The 26,009-nt window shown below is 41.9% G+C and overlaps 1 protein-coding gene across 5 annotated transcripts in view; it reads right to left on the bottom strand.

Moving 5' to 3' along the window:
* Nucleotides 1-26,009, bottom strand: part of LOC119656742 (protein-tyrosine sulfotransferase) — a 212,541-nt gene that overhangs the window by 4,598 nt on the left and 181,934 nt on the right. For all 5 annotated transcript variants that reach the window (XM_038063298.1, XM_038063296.1, XM_038063299.1 and 2 more), the window contains 3 exons: nt 12,680-12,920; nt 4,864-5,043; nt 3,694-3,830 (listed from right to left, as the gene is read on the bottom strand). In XM_038063298.1, coding sequence (XP_037919226.1) covers nt 3,694-3,830; nt 4,864-5,043; nt 12,680-12,920 — 558 coding nt within the window. The remainder of the gene's footprint in view (nt 1-3,693; nt 3,831-4,863; nt 5,044-12,679; nt 12,921-26,009) is intronic.

Below are 26,009 nucleotides of genomic sequence, written 5' to 3'. Positions count from 1 at the left end.
AAATTCTAGTGGGAAAGCATAGAAAACTCAATTCAGTTGAGGAGAGAAAGAGAAAAGTTTCCTCTGAATGGCGTAGAAATATAGAGGACAGCTAACTAATGTTAACTTAATTTTAATGTAAATAATGAGGCAATTTCCTTTTCGCTATTGGTTATTTATTCTGTTACGTAGTACGGACTCCTCTCGAACACCGCTTTGTCGTGGTGGGGTAACCTGTAGTAATTCGCTACTACAGTAAGGGTGTCCGAAACGAATGAAGGTAGAAGCAACGGATTTTAACTCTCCAAGTCATCATCATCAACGACGCAACAACCTCTCGCCTTAGTAAGGAACTCCAGACATCCCGATTTTGCAAATAGATCCATCAATTCGATATCCCTAAAAGCTGTCTGGCGTCCTGACGTACGCCATCGCTCCATCTGAGCCAGGTTCTGCACGTCTTCTTTTTCTACCATAGATATTGCCTTTATAGACTTTCCCGGCTGGATCATCCTCATCCATACGGATTAGGTGACCCGCCTACCTTAACCTGTTGAGCCGGGTTTTATCCACAATCAGTTTATTTTCATTTCTTATGTCAATACAGTCGGTTGGCCACATTTGGGTTGATTGGATACGGATATTTTTTCCTCGCCCATTTAATTATTGTAGTTCTGGATACATCAAGCGTCCTACCAATCTCGTCTAAATTTAGAAATATGCGTTCACTATTTTCCAATAAAATTTCGAACTATTAATTTCAATTGACAATTTCGCCAAAACAAACTCAAAATGAATACAGATGATAACACAATCGTAATAATTTAATAAAAAGTGGAAATCCCTGTTTTGCATGTAGCGAAACACGCGGTATGCATTTTTCAATGTACTGAAGACTTATTAAGAAAATTTTACAGAAAATTTCGGTCCACCTTGTATATGGATGCCATTTAGCTCTGGGTGGGGAATAGCGCGTCAATCAACCTGGTATGACATCGTTCGTGGTAAGCGGAAATGCGTTCCAGCTCCCCAAGGATTTCCAGACATCCCTGCACTACTTCTCTCAGCCATTTTGGAGACGGGGATTCCTATCCTATCCACTCCAACTTCCGCCTTCCGACCACACCGCGTACGAGGTCAGGTCTGTACGCCGAAAAGTTCTTCGTTTGTATAGTATCAAGCCAGGGCACTCTGATGAATTTTTTTGAGTAGCAAGGGCCGGGAGGCTCACTTCCCGTGTACTACCCCCATATAAGAACACAGTAAGAACATTAGCACAGAACAGTCTCAATTTAATCCACGAAAGCGGATGTGGCATTGTTAATGCGTCGGGTAATATCCAGTTGGTGCCACCGTCGGTACAAGCCACGCTTCCTAGATAGGTAAATTGATCGACGTCTGCGATGCATTGCCCATAAATGAAGATAGGGAGAGTCCGATGATCCATCAGACTTGATTGGTGTTTATCTCCAGTCTATTCTACTTGCCTCACTTTTCAAATACAGCGCCATTTGGCCAAGGTCCACGACCCAATAAGAGAGCAAACACTGATAATACCGATGATAATAAAATAATAATAAGACCCTGGAGCACTCCGCTTTCCACCCCAAAATCCTCCGAGATTTTACCTCGGTGCAACACGTTACATTTTGGGCAATCATATGTCTCCCTTTTTAACGTTATCGAAAACTTTCTCGAAATGGACAAAGAGCAGGTGCACAGAAATTCTAAATTCCGCGCACTATTCCAAAATTATACGTAAGGTGTTGATTTTGTCATTGCAGGAGAGTCCGAAACGGAAATCTGCCCGCCGATCAATGCTTTTAGATGCGTTCCAGGATCATTATACCTATTATCTTTGCATCGATAAATAGCACGCAGACATCATTCAATTGTCACACTCAAAACGGGTGTCCTTCAGTAATCAATCCCCTTGTTCCACTCTCTGGAAAAGAGTCTGGGATTCCCAAGATGTCCGTACGAGTGGAAGTAGCAGACCTGCAGTAACTACAGGTGATGTGATGAATACGTCTGCGGGAAGACCGTCAAGCAAAACGTCTTTACTCCGTTTAAGTACATTCATGTTCGAAATGATTTCCCTTTTCCATGGAGAAACAGTTCACATCCGCAACGACTAACCATTTCACACACCAGAGGAGGAACTTTATGGGATATGATAAGAATCGGGATGAAGTGTTCTTTCCACCTCTTCAGTTCCGCGACATCATCGGTGAGAAGTCGATCGGTAATGTCCTCCACAGGACCTTTGAAAATGAACGACCACATGCAAACTCGTTCGTGATGCGATGCACATTTTACGAATCGTTGCGTTCTGAGGCATATTTTGCTTCCCTGATCAGCCTAAAATCAAATTTTCTTTTGTCATAGCGCACACTACGCACAACTTCTGGGGATTTCACTCGTTATCGGAGTTCGAGCGCGTCACGCCAACACTCGCAGCAGTCAATAGAGTCTTCAATCCCTTCGACCATAACATTCAAAGACTCTCTTGAACTGCGGTTAATTGTTTGGTGCATAGCACTGTACAATTGGGATGTTCCTTAACCTGGACCCGGATCTTGCAGTCAGAATCCTATTATAAACCGACTCAAGCCAAGAGAAAACCTTGCGATAGCCGTCAGTAACAATCCGACACCGGGTACATGTTTGTTACCACTTGCCTTTTCAGAGTACAAAGACACTTCACCATTAGTGTGGCAAAAGGGAGAGGAGTACTCTCCAGCGTCCGACATCTAACTTCGCTTAGACCCAGAATGTCCACCTTACATCGTTGAAATTCGATACCATTGTCAGGAGGGTTCGCACATTCCAGAAACAAATCAACAAAAAAACCACCAAAAATATATATCTTCAGCTCTGGTCAAGCTTTGGGCCAAAGTATGGGCAGATTTACGCTCAATATAATTCGCAGTCATGTAGTGTTCTGCGAATTTTATGAAGGAGCATTTAACATCTGCGATCCGCTTCAGTCACGCTGCTTCCAGGGCAGAGGTGAGGCAGCGTCTGATAATTTGCTTCTGCCCTGGTAAGAAACCGTAAAACCGTCTTTGCCTAATACGACAGCTAATTATAGTAGCCGTGACAGTCAGTCCCTCAGTCCCTTTCCGAGGCGTTGTTGGTGTTTCGGTACTAGTCCGGTAGTTGAAATTTGCAGGTTACTAGCCTACAAATGTCTATCCCTAAAAGTCATCTTTTACAAAAAGCAAGAAAGGTTTTGAGTGTGCTGCAAATCACAGGGTTAATGTGATACTCAAAAATACCAACCGATTGGATATAGTCAAATAGCGTTAACTTGGATTCCTCATTAATAGGATATCATCACATGAAGAAGTACAAAACTTTATAAAAAGCCTTTTTAGTACCTTCCAACTTTATATATCATTTGTTAGGAAAGTACGTACCGTCATTATATTACTAGAGATGCTAGCGATTATGCATAGAATAGGCATGTAATTCTCATGGATTTTTGCAACCTTAAGGTACTGTTTTGAATTTTTTTCAGCTTTGTAAAAGGTACATATGTTACGAGATTCTTTTTTGAATATCCAATTCCCAATCGACAAAATATTTACAAAAATAAATCAAGGAAATGGGAAAATACTAGTATAGTGGAAATGCTGTTACCATGCACTGCAAGCAATCAGCAACCTACTCAAGTAAAAAAGCATAATGTGGATACAAAAGTCTACTTACTTTGATAAGGACACACCATTTGGTTTATTAATAAACTCTTCGTGGTGCAGCACCGAGTCATTCCATGGTACATCCAAAAATTTTAGTATTTTCCGCATCCACTCCTCTGGATGCAGTACCAGCTGCTCGTAATATACCTGCAATTAGTTTTCAAAGTTTCTGTTAAAATGTATGGCAACATTCTCCCGTTGTTAATTCAAAATTCGAAATTGAAGGCAGTATACTGAGTGCGAACATCTGTTGTGGTGTTACTTCAATTTATTTCAACGAAAGAAGGCAATTTACTTGATTGATTTACCTTAATCAATCTTAGACTGGATATTGTAAAATGTCGGCTTAGTGAAGAGGGTAAGGAAGAAGAATTGTGGCGTTTAGCCAAAAACCCTTCCATTATCGCACGCAGTGAAAACATTTCAATTTAAATGCAAAGTAAGGGAGTTTTGAATTAGGGAGAGTCAATTTGAACGATTTTCGGTGTTTGGATCTGTGAAATTCGAGACTCATTCAACGTACAAATCTCTCGATCTTCTCACAAAATATAATTGTGTCACTTCGCTAAAGGTACCAAGTTAAAGTATGATAGTTTAGGATTTTACACGAACAGATAAATTGAATCATAATTTATTTTGAAAAGCAAAGGCAAACTACAGTTCTCAAATGAACGATTACAATTTTTCGGTTGTATTTCACATCCATTTGCAAAAAGGGAAACGATCATAATTGGCCCAATTTAATTATAAAGTTTCAATTTCCATTCCAATTAAAATAGCCAAACCGCATCAAAATGCACAGCATGGATGGAAATGAATGTCTCAATATGCTTTCAAGTTGGTGCAATTATTTTCCCTTTGTATGGAACCGACTCCATATACTACTCAATAACAAACCGCAGTTGCCAATTAATTAAAATGCAATTTACAGGAAATGATGTTTATGGTTCGCTAATATAATATATTTTGTTAACATCAATCGAATGCGTTTGATGTTGGTTTTAGCAAAGCTATTTCAGGGTTGATAAATACAAATTTGAGACACTATATATCGTATCAATATTTAGATGAATTATTATTCATGTATTCTTGCTAGCTACGTTTCACTTATCGTCGTTCAGCACTAATGTTACTAAACCGATTTCATATGGATTGAATACTAATTGAACAATTAACTTACCATCATACATTGATTCTTTCCAATTTCCTTACACTGATCGTGCATAACTTCAATAGCACGGTTCCACTTAGTCATACATTGCCGATAGCTCGACAAATCGAATCCTGTTATTGTTACTTTCCGTGAAATGATCGAATGTACAGTAGCTCGACCATCTCTCACCATAAATAAGAATTTTGCCTGGAAAAAATAGATAAATATTTAAATAAAAAGCAGAACTTTTTTAAACAGGGAAAGGTTTATCAATAGAATTTACTGGACTAAACTTATAACTTATCACAAATCACTAACTTAGACACATTTAGCTTTACTTTTCCGATTGTTGCAGTATAATAACTACCTACAACCAAAGACCATCGCGATTGGTTGAAATCGACCTAGAAGGGAGAACCATCCCAAAATGCTGAAGCATCCTGGGGCGTTGACAAGCCTCTATACTAGCCAGGCTCAGAAATGATAGGAAGTTCTTTTGAACATTTCAGTCCCTAACGTGCCATTTTACAAAATTTCACGTGTCCTTAAATCGATGTGTGGGGGTACGCATCTGTGAATCAAATATGGGATTATCGCGCGAACCTAGCAAGAGAAAAACACTCGAGCTAAAATTGAAGGGCTCGACCGTGACCGTAAAGTCATCAAATTTGAAAGCCGAATGCCGTGATCGAGAGGGAAAATTCACAACTTATCACATCCTCAATCGATACTTCTCCAGCCTCAGATGTTCTTGAAGCGAGACTTCTTACCTTGCCTTGACATCCTCAAACCATTGAAATGGAGTATTCCATTTTTTCAAACTCAGAAATCACCAAGAGTATTCCAGTAACAGACACAACCCCACTCCTCGCCATCGGCCGTGTTTCTGTTAAAAATTCTGCAACAACAGCGGTGCACAGGACGATTTGCATGTACAACTTTTCGTCCTATCTGGGAACAAAGAGTTTAAATGCATTTCCAATAGACAACAACAACAAAAAGAAAACGGTAATGATCATTTTAGAATATTGGAGAATTTTTATATTAAAATTGAAAATTTTGTGAATAACATTGAAAATAACAATAATCATTTATAAGTAAGTGATGGAAAGTAGGAAATTGAAAGGAATACAGTACAGAAGCTAAGGGATACTAAAACATGAATAGTTGCTTTGAAGAGCGATACGAGGATTGTAGCGATCATACAATTGTTCGATACCATTTAGTCTTTCACCTTAAAATAGGCCTCAGTTTCGGTAATTAACTCTTCATCGGCGATAAATTCCTTTCCAGTGAGCAAGCAAGCAATCTCTTGAGGTCTAAGAACAAGAAAAAGTCGCTGGGCGCAAAAGCTGGAGAATATGGTGGATGCCGAGGCGATTCGAAGCCCAATTCGTGCAATTTTACCATCGTTTTCATTGATTGCGTGTAACGTCTTAGATGCTCATTTCGCCTCGCCTAAACTTAGCAAACCACTTCTCTACAGTTGATTTTCCTTGTGCAAAGTCCGGGTAATGTGTATCAAGTTAAGCCTTGGCTTCAAAAGTATTTTTTTCACCAAAAAGCAATGATTTAACACACGAAATTTCTTTTTATCCATTTTCTTCAAACCAACAAAAGCTGCTTCACTCAAAATGCTCTCTAATTACCACAAATTAATAGTCAGAAAGCTGTTAAATTTCTACACATGTTTTTTGAAGGGTTAACTAAAAAATCATGCAGATTTAATACTACTAGCGCCATCTGTGTATACTTTTTTGCGTTTACTTTGTGCGCAACGTTGTTCCATTCTCAATCAACTGTTGCGGAAGCTAAAACCTATTTCCCCAAGCACTAACTGAAAAAATGATTTCATTTGGACTATTAAAAATTTAAGAAAAAGTGCACACTCCTTTAGCAAGTATAAGAAGCTTGCCTTGAATTCAATGCAAATTGATGCCAATAGGTACACTTGTTTCCAAGAATGTGTGTGACAAACTAACAGGCAAACATACAGCCAGACCCATAAGGGGTTGCTAGATTTCCTATCAGACGCGGGCCCAGGTCGGTATTCACATACCTATTGATATGTATATATATGTATAATATGTGTGTCCGGGTAGCTGAGTGGTTAGAGCACAAGGATGTCTCTCTCTCGGGCGAGCGTAATGCTGGCCACATTGCCTCCTACAGTGTACTGTAGTGTACCGTTACGGTCTTGAATGAAGTGCTCTAACACACTTCAAGGCCCTGATCTAATATGGATTGTTGTGCCAACGATTATTATTATGTGTTTGCGCGGTTTCCTACAGACTGCATATGAGAAAATGTTTGCATATTTCTGATACTTAACTCAGAATGGCTATGATAATGGCATCCGAAACATCGAACCAAAATGGAAGGTAAGAGAAGATGAAAACTTACGACCACCATGGCTCAGTGGCGAATAACTTAGACACTATCGGAAGTAATGCTGCAAATAGCTTAGAAAAAGACATTATCGTGAGTACTGAAAACAAAACCCCTGATACCATGATGATGTCATCGTTTTTCCAAGACTTGAGGACGTCATTATACATTATGTTCCACAATAGCGTCCCCAAAACAGAGCCCTGTAGAAGACCAGAGACAATGGACTCTCTGAGTCCATTGAATTTTTCGTACCAGAGCCTGTTAAACAGCTGCGAACAGTAGTGTTCAATAGGTCTATAGGAAGATGGTTCAACAGGAGACTTACCAGATTTAGGCAATAACACAAGCCTTTGTCTTTTCCACGTCTCGAGAAAGATCCCATCCACGAAATATGCTGCAAACTACTATACAGCTTAAAGGCTTGGTTCGGTATACCGTCGAGGTCTGTCCGTCTGTTTGTTTGTCCATCTGTCTATCAAACACTTTTCTCGGTTACACCTTTCGACATGAATTTTGGTGGAAAGATAGGAACTGCAAACCCCCATACATGTGGTCAATTACATTGTTGCACGTCGAAGTCAAGGGAGGGTCCCTATACATGTAAAAGCGGAAACCAAATTTTTTTCTTCAAATATGGTCTCATGGTTGATACCCCATGTCTCGATTAGAACTTTCCGAAGCAGATGTTTTGGCATTGGTTGCAAAGAAGAGGAGCGTGGGGGTCCGAAAAGGGTAAATTATTTCAAGAACTCGTTCTTAGAAAATATCCAATCCAAAATTCTGAAAAAAATGGTGTTCCATGCACATTACGATATCTACTCAAATAAAATAAATAATAAATAAATAATAATATTATCATATTTTGAAAATTTACTGCGAACCCCACGTAAATTTATGATAGACCCGTAGAATTTAGAGTAGGATAGACTTAATAGGGGCGTCATATTGGAAAGCTTGGTGGAAATCCTACTGTCAAAGCCTTTGTCACCGTAAATTAACACTCCCCACGTAGTGGTCAAGTCAGTACCACATGGAATTAGGTATCGAGTATAGCCAGAGCTTACGAGCTATATATAAACGGAATCACTGGAAGCCAAATATTTATATATACAAAATCAGTACAACCTTTCATACTTGAAGCACTGAGCTTTCGGTTTCCGACTTTTTTATCTTGTAGACTTTATCCACAGCAAATATCTTTAAATGACTCATAACATGTTTATGCTTTTCTTGTTAATGATATACTTTTCAGTCCATACACTTTAATCAGCAATACACACAATCGAAAGCTTTCCTTCTCAATAAGATGAGGTTTTCAGGGATTCTGAAATGACTTTGAAATTAAGCTTTGCAAAAGCCATTCAATTTAATTCAACAGGTCTTCTGACAGATATATTCTTCAACTTCTTCGATAATTCATGCATATGTCAATATGGTTAAATATTAACCCATAGTTAGAACCAAAATTAAATTAGATTTGAAACCTGACATTTCTTCAATTTCTGTAAGCATCGATAGAAATTGATTTTGATCGTCACTTACTAAAACTATGCCCACAGAAAACCTAGACCACACACAGAAATTTTCCATCAATGCTTATCCTTTTTATCTCAATGAAAGGATTTAAACACAGCATTCATTGTCTGCGTCAACAACTTTAGTTGCAGTTACAAGGTGCCGCAGTCTATTAGACGGCCAACAAAGGATATGTAAACACCTTTCAGAAAGGAGGGTCTACCTTAATCATAGACATAACTTTTGTCAGCCCTGCACTGGCACGTGGTATGTTCTGGTGCATCAGCAAGGACTACACCCACAGCGATCACCAGGCAATCTTTGGGCTATGGCTGGAGTCACCGGGCAGAAACCATCATGCCCGAAACCGAGAAAGATGTCAGGCTGGTCCACTAAAGCTCTGGATGAGCAGACTTTCATAGACGTGTGGTTAGACCAATCTAATAAAGCAGGCGCCTCTACGAAAAGAGCTGCCCATGTGGCCCAATACATCGCCAAAGCACGTAACGCGTCCATGCCTGGGAGGTGCTCATTCCCCAGTAGAAGACCAAACTACTGGTGGAATACTGAACAGGCCAGCCTTCGATTAGCCTGTAACCGAGCCAGAAGAGCGGCTCAGAGAGCGGTAAACAGAATCGACCAATGACAAAAGAGCGCGTCTATAAGGAAGCCCGCAAAACCGTCAAGCTCGCCATCCAACGGAGCAAGAGGGAAAGCTTTAAGGAGCTCTGTTCGGAAGCGGACGTAAACCCATGGGGGAGCGCCAATAGAATCATAATAGATTACTCCCGTTTGCTGAGAGCCAGGAAGGTCTCTCAGATCGGCAGTATGTGTTCCGTAAAGCCAGATCAACCATTGATGCCATCAACATGGTTACTGGCTTGGCCGAAGATGGAATCCACGGGAAGGGCAGTACTAGCAAATATTGCATAGTAGTGACCCTGGACGTGAGAAATGCATTCATTTCGGCCAATTGGAACCTAATACCGGAATCTCTGGCGAAGATTGGTATTCCCGCTTATCTTGCAGCTATTTACAAGAACGGAGGCTTTGGTGTGACACCGGTGACGGACCCCAGGAGTACGTTATCTCCGCGGGTGTCCCCAGGGCTCCGTACTGCACCCACTGCTGTGGAACATCATGTACACCGATGTACTTAATCTTCCTCTTCCGGAGTTATACTCATGCGAAGCGATCAGTGCTTTTAAGGGTTGGCTAGAGAGTTTTGGTCTGACACTTGCGGAGGAAAAAACGGAAGCGGTGCCCATCGCCAAGCGCCGTAAACGAAATTTTGTCCGTATTCAAATTGGGAATCATATCATCACTTCTAAGCCTGCCATCAAATACTTGGGAGTGATGATAGACGGTAAGCTTAGCTATAAGCAACACGTGTAGTATGTTTATGACAAAGCATCCACTGCAAGTGTGGCCCTGGCAAGGAAAGGCAAGGATGATGCCGAACGTGGGAGGGCAACGGCATGCTTCCAGGTTGCTTATAGCTAGGGTAGTGAGTTCGATCCTGCTCTATGCAGCTCCAGTTTGGGGATAGCTATTGCAGATTATATTTGACGCTAACAAACTGAGAAGAACAGCCCTAAAGGTGTGGTCGGCATTCAGGACTGTCTCAGGTGATGCAGCATTCATCATCTCTGGAATGATGCCCATTGACATCTTGGCGGAAGAGATGACGAATATATATAATGCGCAGTCTATCTATCCTTTATCGCTGACGAATAACGCCGAGAGGGGGAGATCTCTAAATAGATGGCAAGAGCGTTGCAATCAAGGAGTGGTTGGAGAGAGGGCACGGTAAGATTAATTATAATCTTACCCAGTTTCTCACGGGGCATGAAAGATATCGCCAGTACCTCTTCAGGTTTAAACTAGATACCTCACCCGATTGTGCAAACTGCGATGGAATCCCAAAGGACCCAGAGCATGTATTCTTCCACTGTCCAAGGTTTGTGGAGGAAAGGAAGAACCTAGGAGAGACTCTACGAGAGGTGCTCGTACCAGACAATCTGGTGCGAAGAAAGTTAGCATGTGAGGAAGACTGGGATGCGATCAACTCCATGGTCGTATCTATCCAGAGCAAACTGCGAAAGGCTAGAAAAGCGCGGTGTTGTCATTAATAATTTTCGTTTAGTTTAAATAATTGATATTGTTAAATAGTGGAATAATATTTTAGTTTTTGTTCAATAATCAGCAATAATTGAAGTTAATAAAATTGATATAAAATTTCATTTAAAGTTACTATTTCATTAAAAAAATTTGATGTTTCATGAATAGTAAGTTCAGTTGCAAAGCATTTGAGCGGCACTGTAAAACAAAGATCGAACACCGTGGATGTCAGATAACAGTGAAAACATCGACAAATATACGATGGGTTTGAACTTTAATTTTTAAGAATTCCCGCACATGAGTACGGGATACCGCTGACTAATTGAATACTAACATAATCGTGTACAAAAAAGTTGAAATCCCGCAAGTCTTGTAAACTTTGAACACATCTCAAAGAACGGACGCGGAACGCGATTCAATCTCTTAACGCCTCTTCGAGCGTTTCACAGCTTGACAAGAAATTATCTTTTGGTATTGAAAGAAATAATTTGGGTTGATTATTTGAAAAATGGAAGAACCGAAGCGGTACATTAGAAGAGAAAATCCAGTCTTCCCAGTGAAAATGTCACTTTGCAACACTATAGCTCTCCACCCTATACTACTATACCGATTGGAACGGAACGTATCTGTATAGTCATTCATGTATCGAGTTTGGAAATATACTTAAGGTTTTTATAGCTTGTAAAAATTAGGCAAATTATCGGCTGCGATCCCATAATAAAGTCTTTCAACCACTTTTTGTCCGAGGAGCAGAAGCAATGCCAAAAAACTATCAATGTTTTTTTTATGCAGCTCTAACAGAGACACCTTTTCACATATAGTACTAGATTCCCAATTCATTCATTTGCGTCACAGTATTTACAACGAAACCAATAAGCTCCATTATTAATTTAGTTCTGCAACGGAATGGAATTCCCATAATTCTATAAAGACTTAAAAGTCGAGCACACTCTACAAAAGTTCCAATTGTACAGTACCATCTTTCAACAATTCGTTGCGTAGGAAAAAGACACACTACCCCGGATGGTAGAAAATAGGATGAACAACCCTTTTTCATATTAAACTATTTCAAGAATTTCTACTAAGACGCATATTTCTAGAATATTTGAATTTCGATGAGAGGATTATTGGTTTGTGCACATCTTTATATATTGAAGGATTATTTTTTAAGAATAGATTTCAAAGGCTACCAGAAAATAGCAAAAATATGGAATAACCTTGCCTTCGAGACCTAACCCAACTCGGTAGTCAGGAACTTGAAAGAACTTACCGCCAATTCGTTTCCAGATAACGCTCTTATCATTCTTCATAGGCTTGTATTATACAGGAAGCATACCTTTTTACATCGTTTAAAGCTATATGAAAAGTGAAAATGCCTTTTTATCCCAGAGCAGACCAAAGTTATTCTGGGGATGAATATTAGGTTCAAATAAGCAAGGATCTTGAAAACTTTCAAATATTTCAACAAGCCTTTATGTAGTAGGTGATGGCAAAGATGAAGTTTATTGATTGTAAAGTTTTCCACTCAATGGGCTTTAACTTTCGCATTTCGGATGTGAAAGTTCAGAAGTGTGAACTCATACGGAGGTTGATTTTGCTGTTTTACTAAAATTTTAACATGAAGAAAATACTTCGTCTTCGGTCTTCGGCACGTTTAAGAATTTCCAAGTGAAGCTCTTAATAAGAACATGTATATGCAGCAACATTAAATGTGAAAGTTTTTCCTTTTTAGAAAGGAGCTGCCTGTACCTGTACATGGCTGGGTAGCGTTACTTTCTTAAAATATATTTAAGTTTGTAAAATTTAAGATACTCACATTCGGGAACAGTTCTATAACATATGAACCCATCTTTAACGTCAATGGATCCTTGTTACAAAGTCGAGGTGCGGGTTCACCGTGTTTTGCGATAATTTCTAAACAGAATTGTGCTATCGCACTGTTCATAACTTCTTTACTAATTCCAGCCTCTTGAAGGCGAACACTCTCTTTTTCAGACTTCAGCCAATGTGACCGCAATTGTAATATTCGAGGAATCACTCGAGTCTCCTGACCGCATCTGAAAGGAATAATTTGAAATGTTAGCAAAGGGGAAATTTGGATGCCTTTTAATCTGTCTACCGCTAAGTGTAGACGATTCACATAGTATGTGAACATATGTACACATCTATATTTCATATATCTAATACATTGTCTTCGTTATACATGTTTTTGGAAGCACACGAGTGAATAAAGGACGATAGAACAAGATGATGATAAATACCAATTACATGTTTCTTTGCAGGCAAAATGGAAGTAGGATAGGTCAAAGAATGCAGAAACGAACAATGGTCATTGAATGTGGCTTGTACTTTTTCAAAGGTCACCATCTCCGCAACTTTCTTCCAGGCATATTGCTATAATTACACATATACTGGCTGGCCACATATGGACTTCCGTCGGTTAAATCCTCAAAAGGTAAACTATTTCCGTAGTTTTACCCTTGTTAAACATAGTGGAGCAACTTTGCCCCAGAGTTCAAGTCTAGGGTTATTATGTGGTTAAGTTGAATGAAAGTGCAAAAGGACGAATAAAATCTAGCAGATTGTATTTGCTTAAACTTTGTAGCAAAAAAGGATTCCCGGGTAACGAATGTAGATTAATTTGTTTGTATCATACTGTGTATGTTTCGGAAAGAAGTATACACTCAAAGTCATATGCAGTGTTTCTATGGCATTAGACCCTCGTTGAAACTCCAACCGTAGCTCCTCTTCAAAGTTTTAAAGAGATACTGTGCTGGTTGATGCTTTATATGATTAAAATGCCAAGATATTTTCAAATTCAGCGGGATGAGTTAATTAAAATATTAAGGCTTTTTTGTGTTACTACAGTGAATTGTTTCAGGGGAACATTACTGCAACATTACTACATAAGTGTTGAAAATAGTTTGGCATCTGGTTGGATACACAACATCAACTATACCAAAAATTCAACCACTGAAAAAGCGCAACATCTCTTTAAAAATTTCCATTCAAAAGTTCAGGACCAGATTTAAGACCCCGTTTTTTCTGACGGAAACGTATAGTTGCCATGCATCCAGGATTTTTTTCCCTGCCACGAAAAAAAGTAATAAATGAGTCGTTGGTTGCGTCAATATGACTCAGTGGCGCTAAGTGCAGTGATGATTACACTAAACCAGAAAAACTGTAGTGGAAAATGTGTTACCTAAAAGAATTTCATGTGGTTTTATGTACCAAAAAATCCCAACAGAGCAACGACGAACTAAAAAATGCGCTAAAGCAGCAACGCAGCGATAATGCATTTTATTGTAAAGTTAATGCAGAGATTTAAAAATAAATTTCTAAATTCTTAATTGTGAAACATTTAGGCAAGGACGATTTGCTTCCACATTATAGAAACCTCAAGTTATTCAATAAAGCTTACAAATCAATTTTATAAAAAAATTATACACAGGAAAACAATTACAGTATACAGAGTCCCCAGGAGAATCTTAGGCCCAATAAAGGCCGCTAATATAATAAATCTAGGGATAGAGATTTGTAGGCTAACAAGGACTTTTTGCATTCGTGAACGGTTTATGATTGGGTTTTGGAATGCACGAACGCTTCTCGACGATGATATTGAAGCTCTCCAGACTGCTCGCTTCGTCTAACTACAATGAGAATTTAAATGATACAAGTTGGACATTCTGGGATTAAGCGAGATAATATATTGACTCTGCGGAACATTCCTTTAGCAAATGACTTGCCTTCGTCAATTGAAAACGATTCAACAAATTCGAATGAACACGTAATCGAACCGGATCGATGGTTGGCAGGAGAAACAAAGTGGTCCGGAACGAATGAGATCTATGCGGAGGTTGGAGCGTGTGTTAATCCAAATTCTGTGATGCCACTTATCAATAGTTCGCTTTGCCTAGTCCGAAAGAAAGCAAATCAAATTAAAATTCGTCCAATTGAAGAGACTAAACGCCAGTCGACTAATCTGTTGTCAACTTCTCAACAACAAAAATTTAAGAGGAAAACGCTAAAACTTTATTCAGTCACGAGCGATGTGACGTTACGTGTGTCTCGCGCCGCGGTTGGAACAGAAGAGACCGACTTATTTCCATGCGGTCCTTACTGTCCCAACCAACGGCATTTTTTTTACCGCTGGTTCTCCACTCCCCTGGTGCGTTCAGAAAACGAGTGAGTGGAGAGTTTCGGAGTTCAGCGCCATCTACCCGTCCGCATCCGCAACATCCGAAATGAATTTCGAATGCTGCAGATCCTGCCGCGCCACATCACTCCGCCCCCAGACGAAACCTAGGGGGTTTCGGCGACGGATCCCCGAACTTCGTTCGCCGTCAATCCACAAAACGGACACGACGTTGCTTCGGGGCGCACACGGGTTTCAGCCTGGACAAAGAGACCGCCTTTTTGTGACCACCGATCTCGAGCTGGAAGAAATGTTCTCCCCGCTCGAGAACGCGGTACGGGCCCTCATATGGAGGCTGCAGCGGCTTCCGGACGGCATCCGTCCTGATCAGCACGTGCGTGCATGTGTCCAGTTCCTTGGGCGAACAAGCAGGTATGGACGAGTGTCGAGTGGGTGGTGGCGCTTTGATGCGTCGGAGATTGTCCCTCAGCAGACGCACCAACCCCGACTCCGTGAGACCCGATCTCTTGTCGAAGACCGGATCGCTTGGGAGTCTTGGGTTCTCCCCGTAAACCAGCTCCGCGGGGCTGGCAGCAAATTCCTCTCGGCGGGTTGTACGAAGGCCGAGTAGGACGAGAGGCAAAACTTGAGTCCAGGACGGGTCGTCGCGTGCCATAATGGCGGCTTTCAGCGTCCGGTGCCAACGTTCTAGCATCCCATTGGACTGCGGGTGGTATGCAGTAGTCCGCTGGCGTTTAAAACCCAGGAGTTTGCCTAACTCGGAGAAAAGGGTGGACTCAAATTGCATTCCCTGGTCAGTGATGATCACTGCAGGGACGCCAAAGCGAGGTATCCACTCTCGGCAGAGGGCTTCGGCACAAGATTGCGCCGTAATGTCCTTCAGAGGTATTGCCTCAGGCCACCGCGTGAACCTGTCGATGATTGTGAGGCAATACTTGTAACCGTGCGAGTCTCGCAAAGGCCCTATTATGTCGAGGTGTATGGTGTGGAAACGCTTGGTAGTGCGGGGGAATGAGCCCACTTCTTTCCTTACATGCCTGGAGACTTTACACTTCTGGCATGCGATGCACTCTCTGGCCCAGGAATTGATATCCTTGTTCATGGAGGGCCAGAAGTATTTTCCGGTGACTAACCGGTTTGTTGTCCTGATGCCGGGGTGCGCCAAGTCGTGAACTGCGTGGAACACTTCCTTGCGAAATGTGGCCGGAATGTATGGCCGAGGTCCCTTTTCCGAGTCTTCGCAGCAGAGCGAGAAGTTTGAGCCGAAGATGGGCAACTCCCGAAATTTGTATTTGGGGTTGGACTTGAGGCTCTGAAGTGCTGCGTCATCCACTTGCGCCTTGGCAATAGCCGAGAAATCGAGTGAGGCGGGGATGTTAACTTCGGAGACACGAGACAAAGCGTCAGCAACAATGTTGTCCTTCCCGGACACGTGCTGGATGTCTGACGTGAACTGGCTTATGAAGCTCAGGTGTCGAAGCTGACGAGGGGACGCTTTGTCGGGCTTCTGTTTCAAAGCGAACGTGAGAGGCTTATGGTCCGTGAACACTGTGAACGGCCTGCCTTCTAGGGAGAAACGGAAGTATTTGATGGACAGGTATGCGGCGAGCAGTTCGCGATCGTAGGTGCTGTAGTTCCGTTGAGCGGGATTCAACTGCTTCGAGAAGAAGCTCAACGGCTGCCAAACTTGGTCCACCTTTTGGTGAAGGGCAGCACCTACTGCGATGTCAGAGGCATCAACAAAAACGGCTAGGGGTGCATCTTGATGAGGAAATGCCAAAAGTGTAGCGTCAGCCAGTTGCTGTCGGGATTTGGTGGTATGCCTTGGCTAAGTCCAAGGTCGAAAAGATGCGGCAATTCGCGAGGTGATGCGCAAAGTCGTGGATGAGTGGAATCGGATATCGGTCAGGAACAGTCTGTGCGTTTAGCCTTCTGTAATCCCCACAGGGACGCCATTCGCCATTTGGCTTAGGGACCATATGTAAAGGGGAAGACCAACAGCTGTTTGAGGGCCTGCAGATACCCTGTTGAACAAGTTGTTCAAATTCTTTCCGCGCGATAGCCAGTTTCTGGGGTGGTAGAGGACGCACCTTTGAGAAAATCGGGGAACCAGTAGTATTTATGTGGTGCTGCACATTGTGCTTTACTGGTTTCGAGAGACTACACTCGGTAGTTATCTGGCTGAACTTTTGGAGGAGTGTCCGAACACGAGAGTCGGAGATGTCTTCCAAAAGAACGGAAAGGTTATTGTCAGCGTGAGATACCATTTGGCCCGACGAATTTAGTTTGGTTGTGGGGTCTATAAGGGACTTATTTTGCAAGTCCACCAGCAACCCATAGTGACACAAGAAGTCTGCGCCTAATATGGGGAAGCTGACATCCGCCAGGATGAAACGCCACGGAAACGTCCTACGCAAGCCAAGACTCACGTCCACTTGCCTGTACCCGTATGTATTGATGCGGGAGGAATTTGCTGCCGCCAGTTTGAGGGGTTGTGGAAATAGTCGATGATGCTGGGGTACGGGAAGAACCGAAACCTCCGCACCCGTGTCGACGAGGTAGTTGCGCCTGCTGAGGGGGTCGAAAATAGTTAGGCGACGTGGCGCTGCACTCTGGGTGGCCGTCGCCAAGACCCCCCGCGGACCTAGTTTTTTGCGGTAGGCGCGAATTTGCAAGGTAGCGTACATCTTGTCGCTTTATCTCCGAACTTACGATGATACCAGCAAATACCTTGGTCCGCAGGCTGTCTTGACGACCTGCTACCCGAACGCCCTTTTCGTGTGGCAGACCGTGAGCGAGCTCGCGACCTGGCACTCGAACGCTGAGCGTCCAACGTCGCCCGCATCTCGGCCACGCTGGCAGTTAAGGCCGCGATCTCGCGCCGTAAGTCGCTGACCTCATCCGACGGTGGTTGAACGGCCGCTATGGTTGGGCGAACGTACACCTCCTGTACCTGATCGGCCGTCGCTGCTAGTTCCTCCAAGGAACCGGAGACGCAGGCTAGGATCGCCTGGGTGCCCTCCGGGAGCCGACGCAGCCAGAGCGACTTGATCAGATCGTCGCCGATCTTGCTCCCACCCAATTGCCTCATTTCACGAAGCAATTGGCTGGGAGTTCGATCACCCAACGTTAAACCCGCCAGCAAGTGGTCTAATTTTGCCGACTCGCTTGCCGACAGGCGCCTGATCAACTCGCTCTTGAGCTGAGAGTACGATGCCGACTTCACTACGTCGGACACCAGAAGTATGGACTCTTCGTCCAGGCCGACCACCGCGTAGTTGAAACGGGTCGCGTCCGATGTGATGCCGGACATTTGGAACTGTGCTTCCAAATGCACGAACCACAGCTCGGGGTTCCGCCGCCAAAACGGAGGAACGCGTACGGCGAGGGCGGTCACTTGTGGGTCCGATGGGCCTGCCGCGTCTTTATTGTCAAACGACATTTTTCTTACCGAGAAGTACGAGATTGAGATGCAAACGCGGTGAGTTTATACTGAAACGCGGTGAACTTTACACCGACACGGCAGGCCGCACCCACAAATGCACGCACGAAACGAGAAAAACAACAACCGAAGCGGACGCTCTCCAGCGCAGACCAAAAACACCAAGGAAATGTAGAACCCGCGATGCGAAACACTTCAACGCCGTCTCTTGCAGCGATTTTACTTTTATTATCACTTTTTTTTTTTAAATAATATTTCAGCAAACAATTATTTTGACAGAGATGCGGCGAATTGAATGCAATTGTTGCAACATGTGTACACACAATAAAATAATAGAATGTAATTAATCAAAAGGCAATTCCTTCACCCGGTCCGGTCACGTGAGGCTGATGAGAATACGCAAACAGGATTTTTGAATTTGACTTTGACTTCTTCAATTGAAAATTTATCGATTTTCCGCTCGGCGCAGCGTATCCGTAGACGCTTCGTCGGCTGCAAGGAAGCAAGAGTTCCGGAATGCGTTGGCTCCGCTGCTGCTGCTGCTTTTCGGCCGGCCCGTTGCGACGGGTACAAAAAGACGATCCCTGCCGCTGCCTAAGTTGGGCGGATGTCGGCCGGACAGCTCTTCCGATCTGTTGATTCCCGGCTCGGGCTGGCGTGAATGCGATCAGCAGTCGCGGGTGATTCCTTTCACCGGGGCGGAGGTTTGAACTTGAGATCCTTGGGCTGTTGCTGATCGTTGCCGCGACTACTCCTGTCCCTCTTCTTCTTTATCGGGGTCACCACTTTAGCAAATGACTTGCCTTCGTCAATTGAAAACGATTCAACAAATTCGAATGAACACGTAATCGAACCGGATCGATGGTTGGCAGGAGAAACAAAGTGGTCCGGAACGAATGAGATCTATGCGGAGGTTGGAGCGTGTGTTAATCCAAATTCTGTGATGCCACTTATCAATAGTTCGCTTTGCCTAGTCCGAAAGAAAGCAAAAGTCATTTAACTTTCTTGCCAAATCAAATTAAAATTCGTCCAATTGAAGAGACTAAACGCCAGTCGACTAATCTGTTGTCAACTTCTCAACAACAAAAATTTAAGAGGAAAACGCTAAAACTTTATTCAGTCACGAGCGATGTGACGTTACGTGTGTCTCGCGCCGCGGTTGGAACAGAAGAGACCGACTTATTTCCATGTGGTCCTTACTGTCCCAACCAACGGCATTTTTTTTACCGCTGGTTCTCCACTCCCCTGGTGCGTTCAGAAAACGAGTGAGTGGAGAGTTTCGGAGTTCAGCGCCATCTACCCGTCTGCATCCGCAACATCCGAAATAAATTTCGAATGCTGCAGATCCAGCCGCGCCACATTCCCGTTCGACCGGTAAAATTGTGTTGTTGTATTCTAGCAAGCCTGCCTGCCGATTTCATACCGGACACTAACTGCGAGATTCGGACCCAAAATGAGGAGCACTTTAATAGTGCAAAGATAGGCACACGGAGACTTCCGATACAAAGGAAAACCAGACTTCCAATGAGCTGAATGCCAACGTGACCTCTAATAACAACTTGCTTGAACATGTGATGGGAAAACACGGCCTTGCGGACCGTAACGATAATAGTAACTGGTGGAACATTGTTCGAGCACAGGTTGGTTAGTTCGTTGTCAACTGACCGGCAAGGTACATCTACATTACATCTAATTTAGGAATTGTCTTCGGATTTGCGTAACAAGATAGACACTGACATCGACCTCAAGCGAGATCATCACTTGATTGTCGACTACCTTTAATATATCCATATTTTCTCACAGCACACACTATCCGCTTATGCGAACCGTGTGTTGTATCTTGTTGTTCGGACAGAAGATATCTTGGACAGCTTGCTAGATAATAATGATAAGCGCATGGTGGCATTCTTTCCGGTGCAAATGAGGTTGTTGGCCACATCTCAAGGTGCGTTATTAGTTCTGGTTGAATGCGAGGATATAGGGTGGATCGAGGACAATGGCGAATTGAACGCTCTTATTGGCGTTGCAAGTAGGGCCGAACGTAATGTACTTGAGCTCTGGGAAATGATAAAAGGATCATTATTTATTGAATATTATTTGTTTATTCATTAGAAAAGCAAAATCTACTATAAATAATAACGATTTCACTACCATACACCACATCGCAAATCAAATGGTGACCTTGGGAGAGACGTTAATGAGTCACCACGGTCCTCACCCGTATGACATCTGATGCAGTTCCACCTCCTGTAGATGAAATAGCTAGTTATCGTGACATCCGGATACGAACTACTCTTCCAAACAGTAGCGAAATTATCTCGAAAGCTTACTCAACAGAGAGCAGGCTGATTTCCGATCTAATTCTTTTTCTACGTTAGCCACACCAACACCCACCAGAGCAGAGTGAAATTCTGATCTTCTCTCACCTGAAGAGAGAAGGTTTTCAACAGCGTCAACGGACTTGTGTCTGAAATGGTTTATGCATTTCGGAAAAACTAATAACTATTATCAGAGCGACATATAATGGCGCAAATTGTCAAGGTAAAATTTCTTAGGAATTCACCGACCATGGCATCTTTCCTCAAACACCAGGCTATGCTGATGACATCTGTCCGCTCCTTCAGCAATTCATATACCAAACCAGTCTAGATTTGGAAAGAGGGGAACCAGAGTCAAACTGAGGATAAACACCAAAAAAAAAAAACAAAGTTTGGTAGAATTTATCCTGCCGTTGGTGACATCGAGCTTTATGTTTCCCAACGCTAGATCCCAGTTTACTGTTTTGTCTATAATGTTACTCAATAGCTTCAAAGTTTCATCAGCTCCCGTCTCCGCCTTGTGATTGCTGTACATTGGCCTGAGAAAATCTCCAATGACTACCTAAATTGGCATACGGGTCTATTACCTAGTGTTGTACCTTACCTAGTGTTGGTTAGAGGGCGGAATTGGCAGTGGATATTTCCAGAGTAGAGTCCCGCGAGAATCTCATAGCGAAGAACAGTAGAGGAGGAGTGCAGGACTCTTGAGAAGAGAGGTCAAGCGTATTTGGTGAAACTGGAAACGATGGTGCATAGGCGTCGTGAACGCCTTATGATCCATTCAGGAGGTATACATATATAAACCTCCATTTTACGGAAACTGGCCGCAGGAGAACCAGAAAATTGTTTAAACTTTATATTTTACATCGAGTCGAGAAATTCTCCAAAACAAATTGAAAGAAAAGTTTCCGAGACATTTTTGAGAAAGCAAAAACCGACCCCTTGTAATGATCCAAACAGTTGTTAGGAAGTGTCATATATAAACAAGTCGGGAAACCGGAAGCTGGACGCTTCAGGTACGAAAAGTTTTGTGTATTTCTTAGTATGTAGCACGTAATATATGCATATATTATGTGAGAATATCCACTTTCGGATGATATTGAGATTCATAGTCTTGAATTTGCAAAGAAGCAACAACTTTGACGTATTATAACTTTGTTAGTAATAGTGCGATTTCCACCAAACTTGGTGAGATCCTGCTCTATGCTATACCCTATATTGTCGCATCGCAAAAGGGTGTAACTCGCTGTATGCGTGAGCGTTCACAGTTCCCACCTTTCTACCAAATTTGGTGTCATTCGCTGCAACCATTTCCGAGAAAAATGCGTGTGACGGACAGACAGCCAGACGGACAGACAGACAGACAGACAGTAAACCGACTTTAATAAGGTTTTGTGTTTACACAAAACCTTTAAAACACTACCAATAGGATAGGAAGGGTCTCATTTCAACTTTTCGGACACTCCATTAATTTTAATAATTGAAAAAATTTTGTTTTTAAATCACTATTTATTAATTTTGAGAACTGTTTGCTATCATCTTACCTAAAACGGAAAATTTTCTCTTTTAATTTATCATATTGGCTAACAAATATACTCGAGACTTAACAATAAAATTTCGGTAACTAAGCGATCGCGCAAAAATGTTACCAACGGTCATTGCTGTTGTGAGTTACCGATATCACCTTTAGTTTTGGAATAACAATGGTATATCCTGGAACAATTTCAACATCCTTTACTTCTTTTCTTTGGTTTCCATTGCATCGCATAGTACATTCGTCAGCTGTCACAGGACAGTTTTGGCTGATTGTCCTTCCCGGTAAGCATGTTGACATGGACCCAACTCATGTGCGTTAGAACGTTAGTTCTAATGTAGAGACCTTCTCCGTTTATCTAAGTGTAATTATGTAGTATTAAATTATTTGAAATATTTTAAGACTTTTTTTTCCTATTCGCTAGTGTTATTTATTGGTCTTGAAAATGCTGATATTTCGGGAATCACTTGTCACAAGTCCTCGGAGACTTGTTAGCACTGATGAAGCGAACAAGTGGTTCCCGAAATATCCGTATTTGCAAGACCAATAAATAACACTAGCAAATAGGAAACAAGTCGGGAAACCGGAAGCTGGACGCTTCAGGTACGAACGGTTTTGTGTATTTCTTAGTACGTAGCACGTAATATATCCATATATTATGCGAGAGTATCCACTTTCGGGTCATATTGACATTCATAGTCTTCAATTTTCAAAGAAGCAGCAAATTTGATTTATTATAACTTTGTTAGTAATAGTGCGATTTCCACCAAACTTGGTGAGATCATGCTCTATACTATAGCCTATATCACTGCAAAATTTCATGGTACTAGGATGAACTTAAGGGGGGTTTCTAATCAATTACAAAAAATTGTAGTAATATACTATTATTAACTTTATTTAAACAGATATCGGCATGGAAGGTATTTCGGAGCCCAGGCACCATATAGTGGCAGCCTCCTGATTTTTTTCAGATTTTTCGGTTTGGTAGTTTCTGAGAATGGCCCCCTTAAAGAAGTGATCACTTTCAACCCCCCGCGCTCCCCATCCTTCCAACGAATGTCAAAACTAAGATGGGCTTTGAAAAGTACTAATCGAGACCTTTAATTTGATACCCCACATGACTATATTTGATGAAAAAAAATTTTACACCCCCCTTTTGCATGTATGGGGACCCCCCCTTAAATTGGACGTAAAAGGATGTAATTCACTGTATGCGTGAGCGTTCACAGTTCCCACCTTTCTACCAAATTTGGTGTCAATCGCTATAACCATCTCCGAGAAAAATGCGTGTGACGGACAGACAGACAGACAGACAGACAGACAGACAGACAGACAGACAGTAAACCGATTTTAATAAGGTTTTGTGTTTACACAAAACCTTAAAAAGCAAATCTTAAATTATTTCAAATACCTTCTCCGTTGTATTCAGTACAAATGATTTCAAGCATATTGGGACTGAAAAATGTTTACGCTCAGAGGATCCTTTTTACCCGCTTTCAGAATAAAGACCACTGTCTATAGGCCCCGATGATTTTGTAATTTGTTTAATACTTTGATAAAATATATTGAAGCTATTTCGCGTTATTTCTCTGATCACGTTGCTGCACCCCATCGGTGCTTTTTTGTACCTCGATCAGTCTCCAGTTTGTTTCGCTCAGTTGAAGAGTTTTCAGACCTCCATCCTCATTCTGGCTAAATTCCTGTTCCACCACGCTATATCCCTTGATTAGGTGACTTTCTAAGCCGGGCAGCTTGCCTCATATACGTCGATGATGACTCTGTTGAGGCCTTCTACCACTGTCTCCAGTTCCAGTTAGTTCCTCATATCACCGCCCACTTCTATACGAGCGATGCTCAGATGCCTTACAGAGGAATTCCGATCTGTTTTCCAGGGATTCCTTACTAATCTCTCGACTTCAGATTCAACCAGCACCCTGCAATTCCCAACTAGCTCATTCATAAAGGTATTCCCTAGGGTTATATCTATGTAGAACCTCTTGCCTACTGCTGGTCACGAATGTTGAAATGTTTCTAGCATTATATGCTTCTAATCTAGCTTTACTACTTACTTACTACTTATCCTAACCTCCAGAAAAGTGTTATCACCTTTTGTAAATGCCATGTATTGAACGGTTCATTGCACTGGTTGAAAACAATAGATTTATTAAAATGAAGTATTATATACTCAACGCAAGTAGAACTGTAAATAATAAAACAATCGCAGACAGTTTAATCGTATTAATATACTCACTGAGTAGTAAAGCCAAATTTTTGGCGAGGCCATAAACTAAACAAGAAAATAATTGCTTCTGAGAAGTCGATTCAAAAAGAATGAATTGAAAACGTTGAAAATGGATTAACATGATTCTCCACTAACTTTCAATTAACGCAACCTGGTCTTTACTATATAATATTGAGGATGAGCAAAATCACCAGCCCCAGGATCAAAACGATAGTTTCATATAATACAGGAAGTAATCCTTCATTTGGCCTGTTATGCCATTATTTTTGGTGATAGAATAGCAGAACAAGACTGGCAAAAATATTATCTTCAACCAAATGTGGTAACGTTTAATTTTATTTTACATTTATTAAGATTTAAACCCTCTTAAGGACACTTTATTATCTAGAGGTCCTGTTTGTTTATTATAAGTAATTTTTTTTACAACGACAAGCTTATCGGCACAAAATTCGCTAGAAATAAAGGATATATGAAAACGGTAAGCAGACAAGTAGCATAAAGAAGATCCTGGGGGTTTACTATGAGTACCTGCCATGTAGGCATAATCACATGGTCCTCTTCGAACACGGATTGATTTGCAGACCACAATCAAAGCTCCACAGGACGGGCACAGCGGTGCTGGTTTATACTGTGTGCAAGCCTAACATTTATACCGGGGGATGTGAGACCTATCTAACACCTCTGCCGCAACTAAGGGGTACGGCGCCCGATTTGAACAGCGCAGCTTCACGCTAGAGCACACGAGGAGGGTGTATTTGGGCACAACCACCATAAAACTCCCACAAACAAACCAACTGTAAATAACCGGACTAAGACCGCATCCTTCAGGAATTCTCCTGGTCTCAGAGGGCAATCCCTGATTATCCCCGCTGATTCCAGAAAAATGTAAAAATGGAAAAGGTGCGATTACACTCTTTGGAACGCCTTTGTGTGCATTGGCCGTTAGGAAAGAAAGAAGCTGTTCGGGCGAGAACTTGCGATACATATATCCATACTAAACTTTACACTTATACGATGAACTTAGCGAATCCTGTCCTATAAATCTCCAAAACATGAAAATATACTGTTATTTATTTTATTTGAGCAGATATTGAGGTAAGATTCAAGTTGGTATCGACATCTTATACAGATACACTGTGATGTTTTCCCGATTGTCTGGTTGGAATCGGAGTGCGCACATTAAACCCTTTTCACAAGCTACATATTTCCACCAAATTTCCTGGTAATAGCTTTAGCCATTTTTGAATAAAATGCGTACGATAGACAGATAGATGGACAGGTATACAGACAAGCAGGCATTGAATTTGGCTTAGTAATGACAGTGAAAACCTCCAAAAATACTTGTCAGCCTTTTCTCACATATATGGCCCCCTTTAAAAAGAATGTAAAAATTTTATTCATCGTCAGCACTGGGTTTCATAGACATAATGCTCCTAAAAATTTAAAGAATATTT

The sequence above is a fragment of the Hermetia illucens genome, chromosome 5, assembly GCF_905115235.1.
Source record: "Hermetia illucens chromosome 5, iHerIll2.2.curated.20191125, whole genome shotgun sequence".
NCBI classification, from domain to species: Eukaryota; Metazoa; Arthropoda; class Insecta; order Diptera; family Stratiomyidae; genus Hermetia; species Hermetia illucens.
The sequence above is the reverse complement of the archived record's forward strand: the minus strand, read 5'-3'. Positions and strand labels throughout refer to the sequence as shown.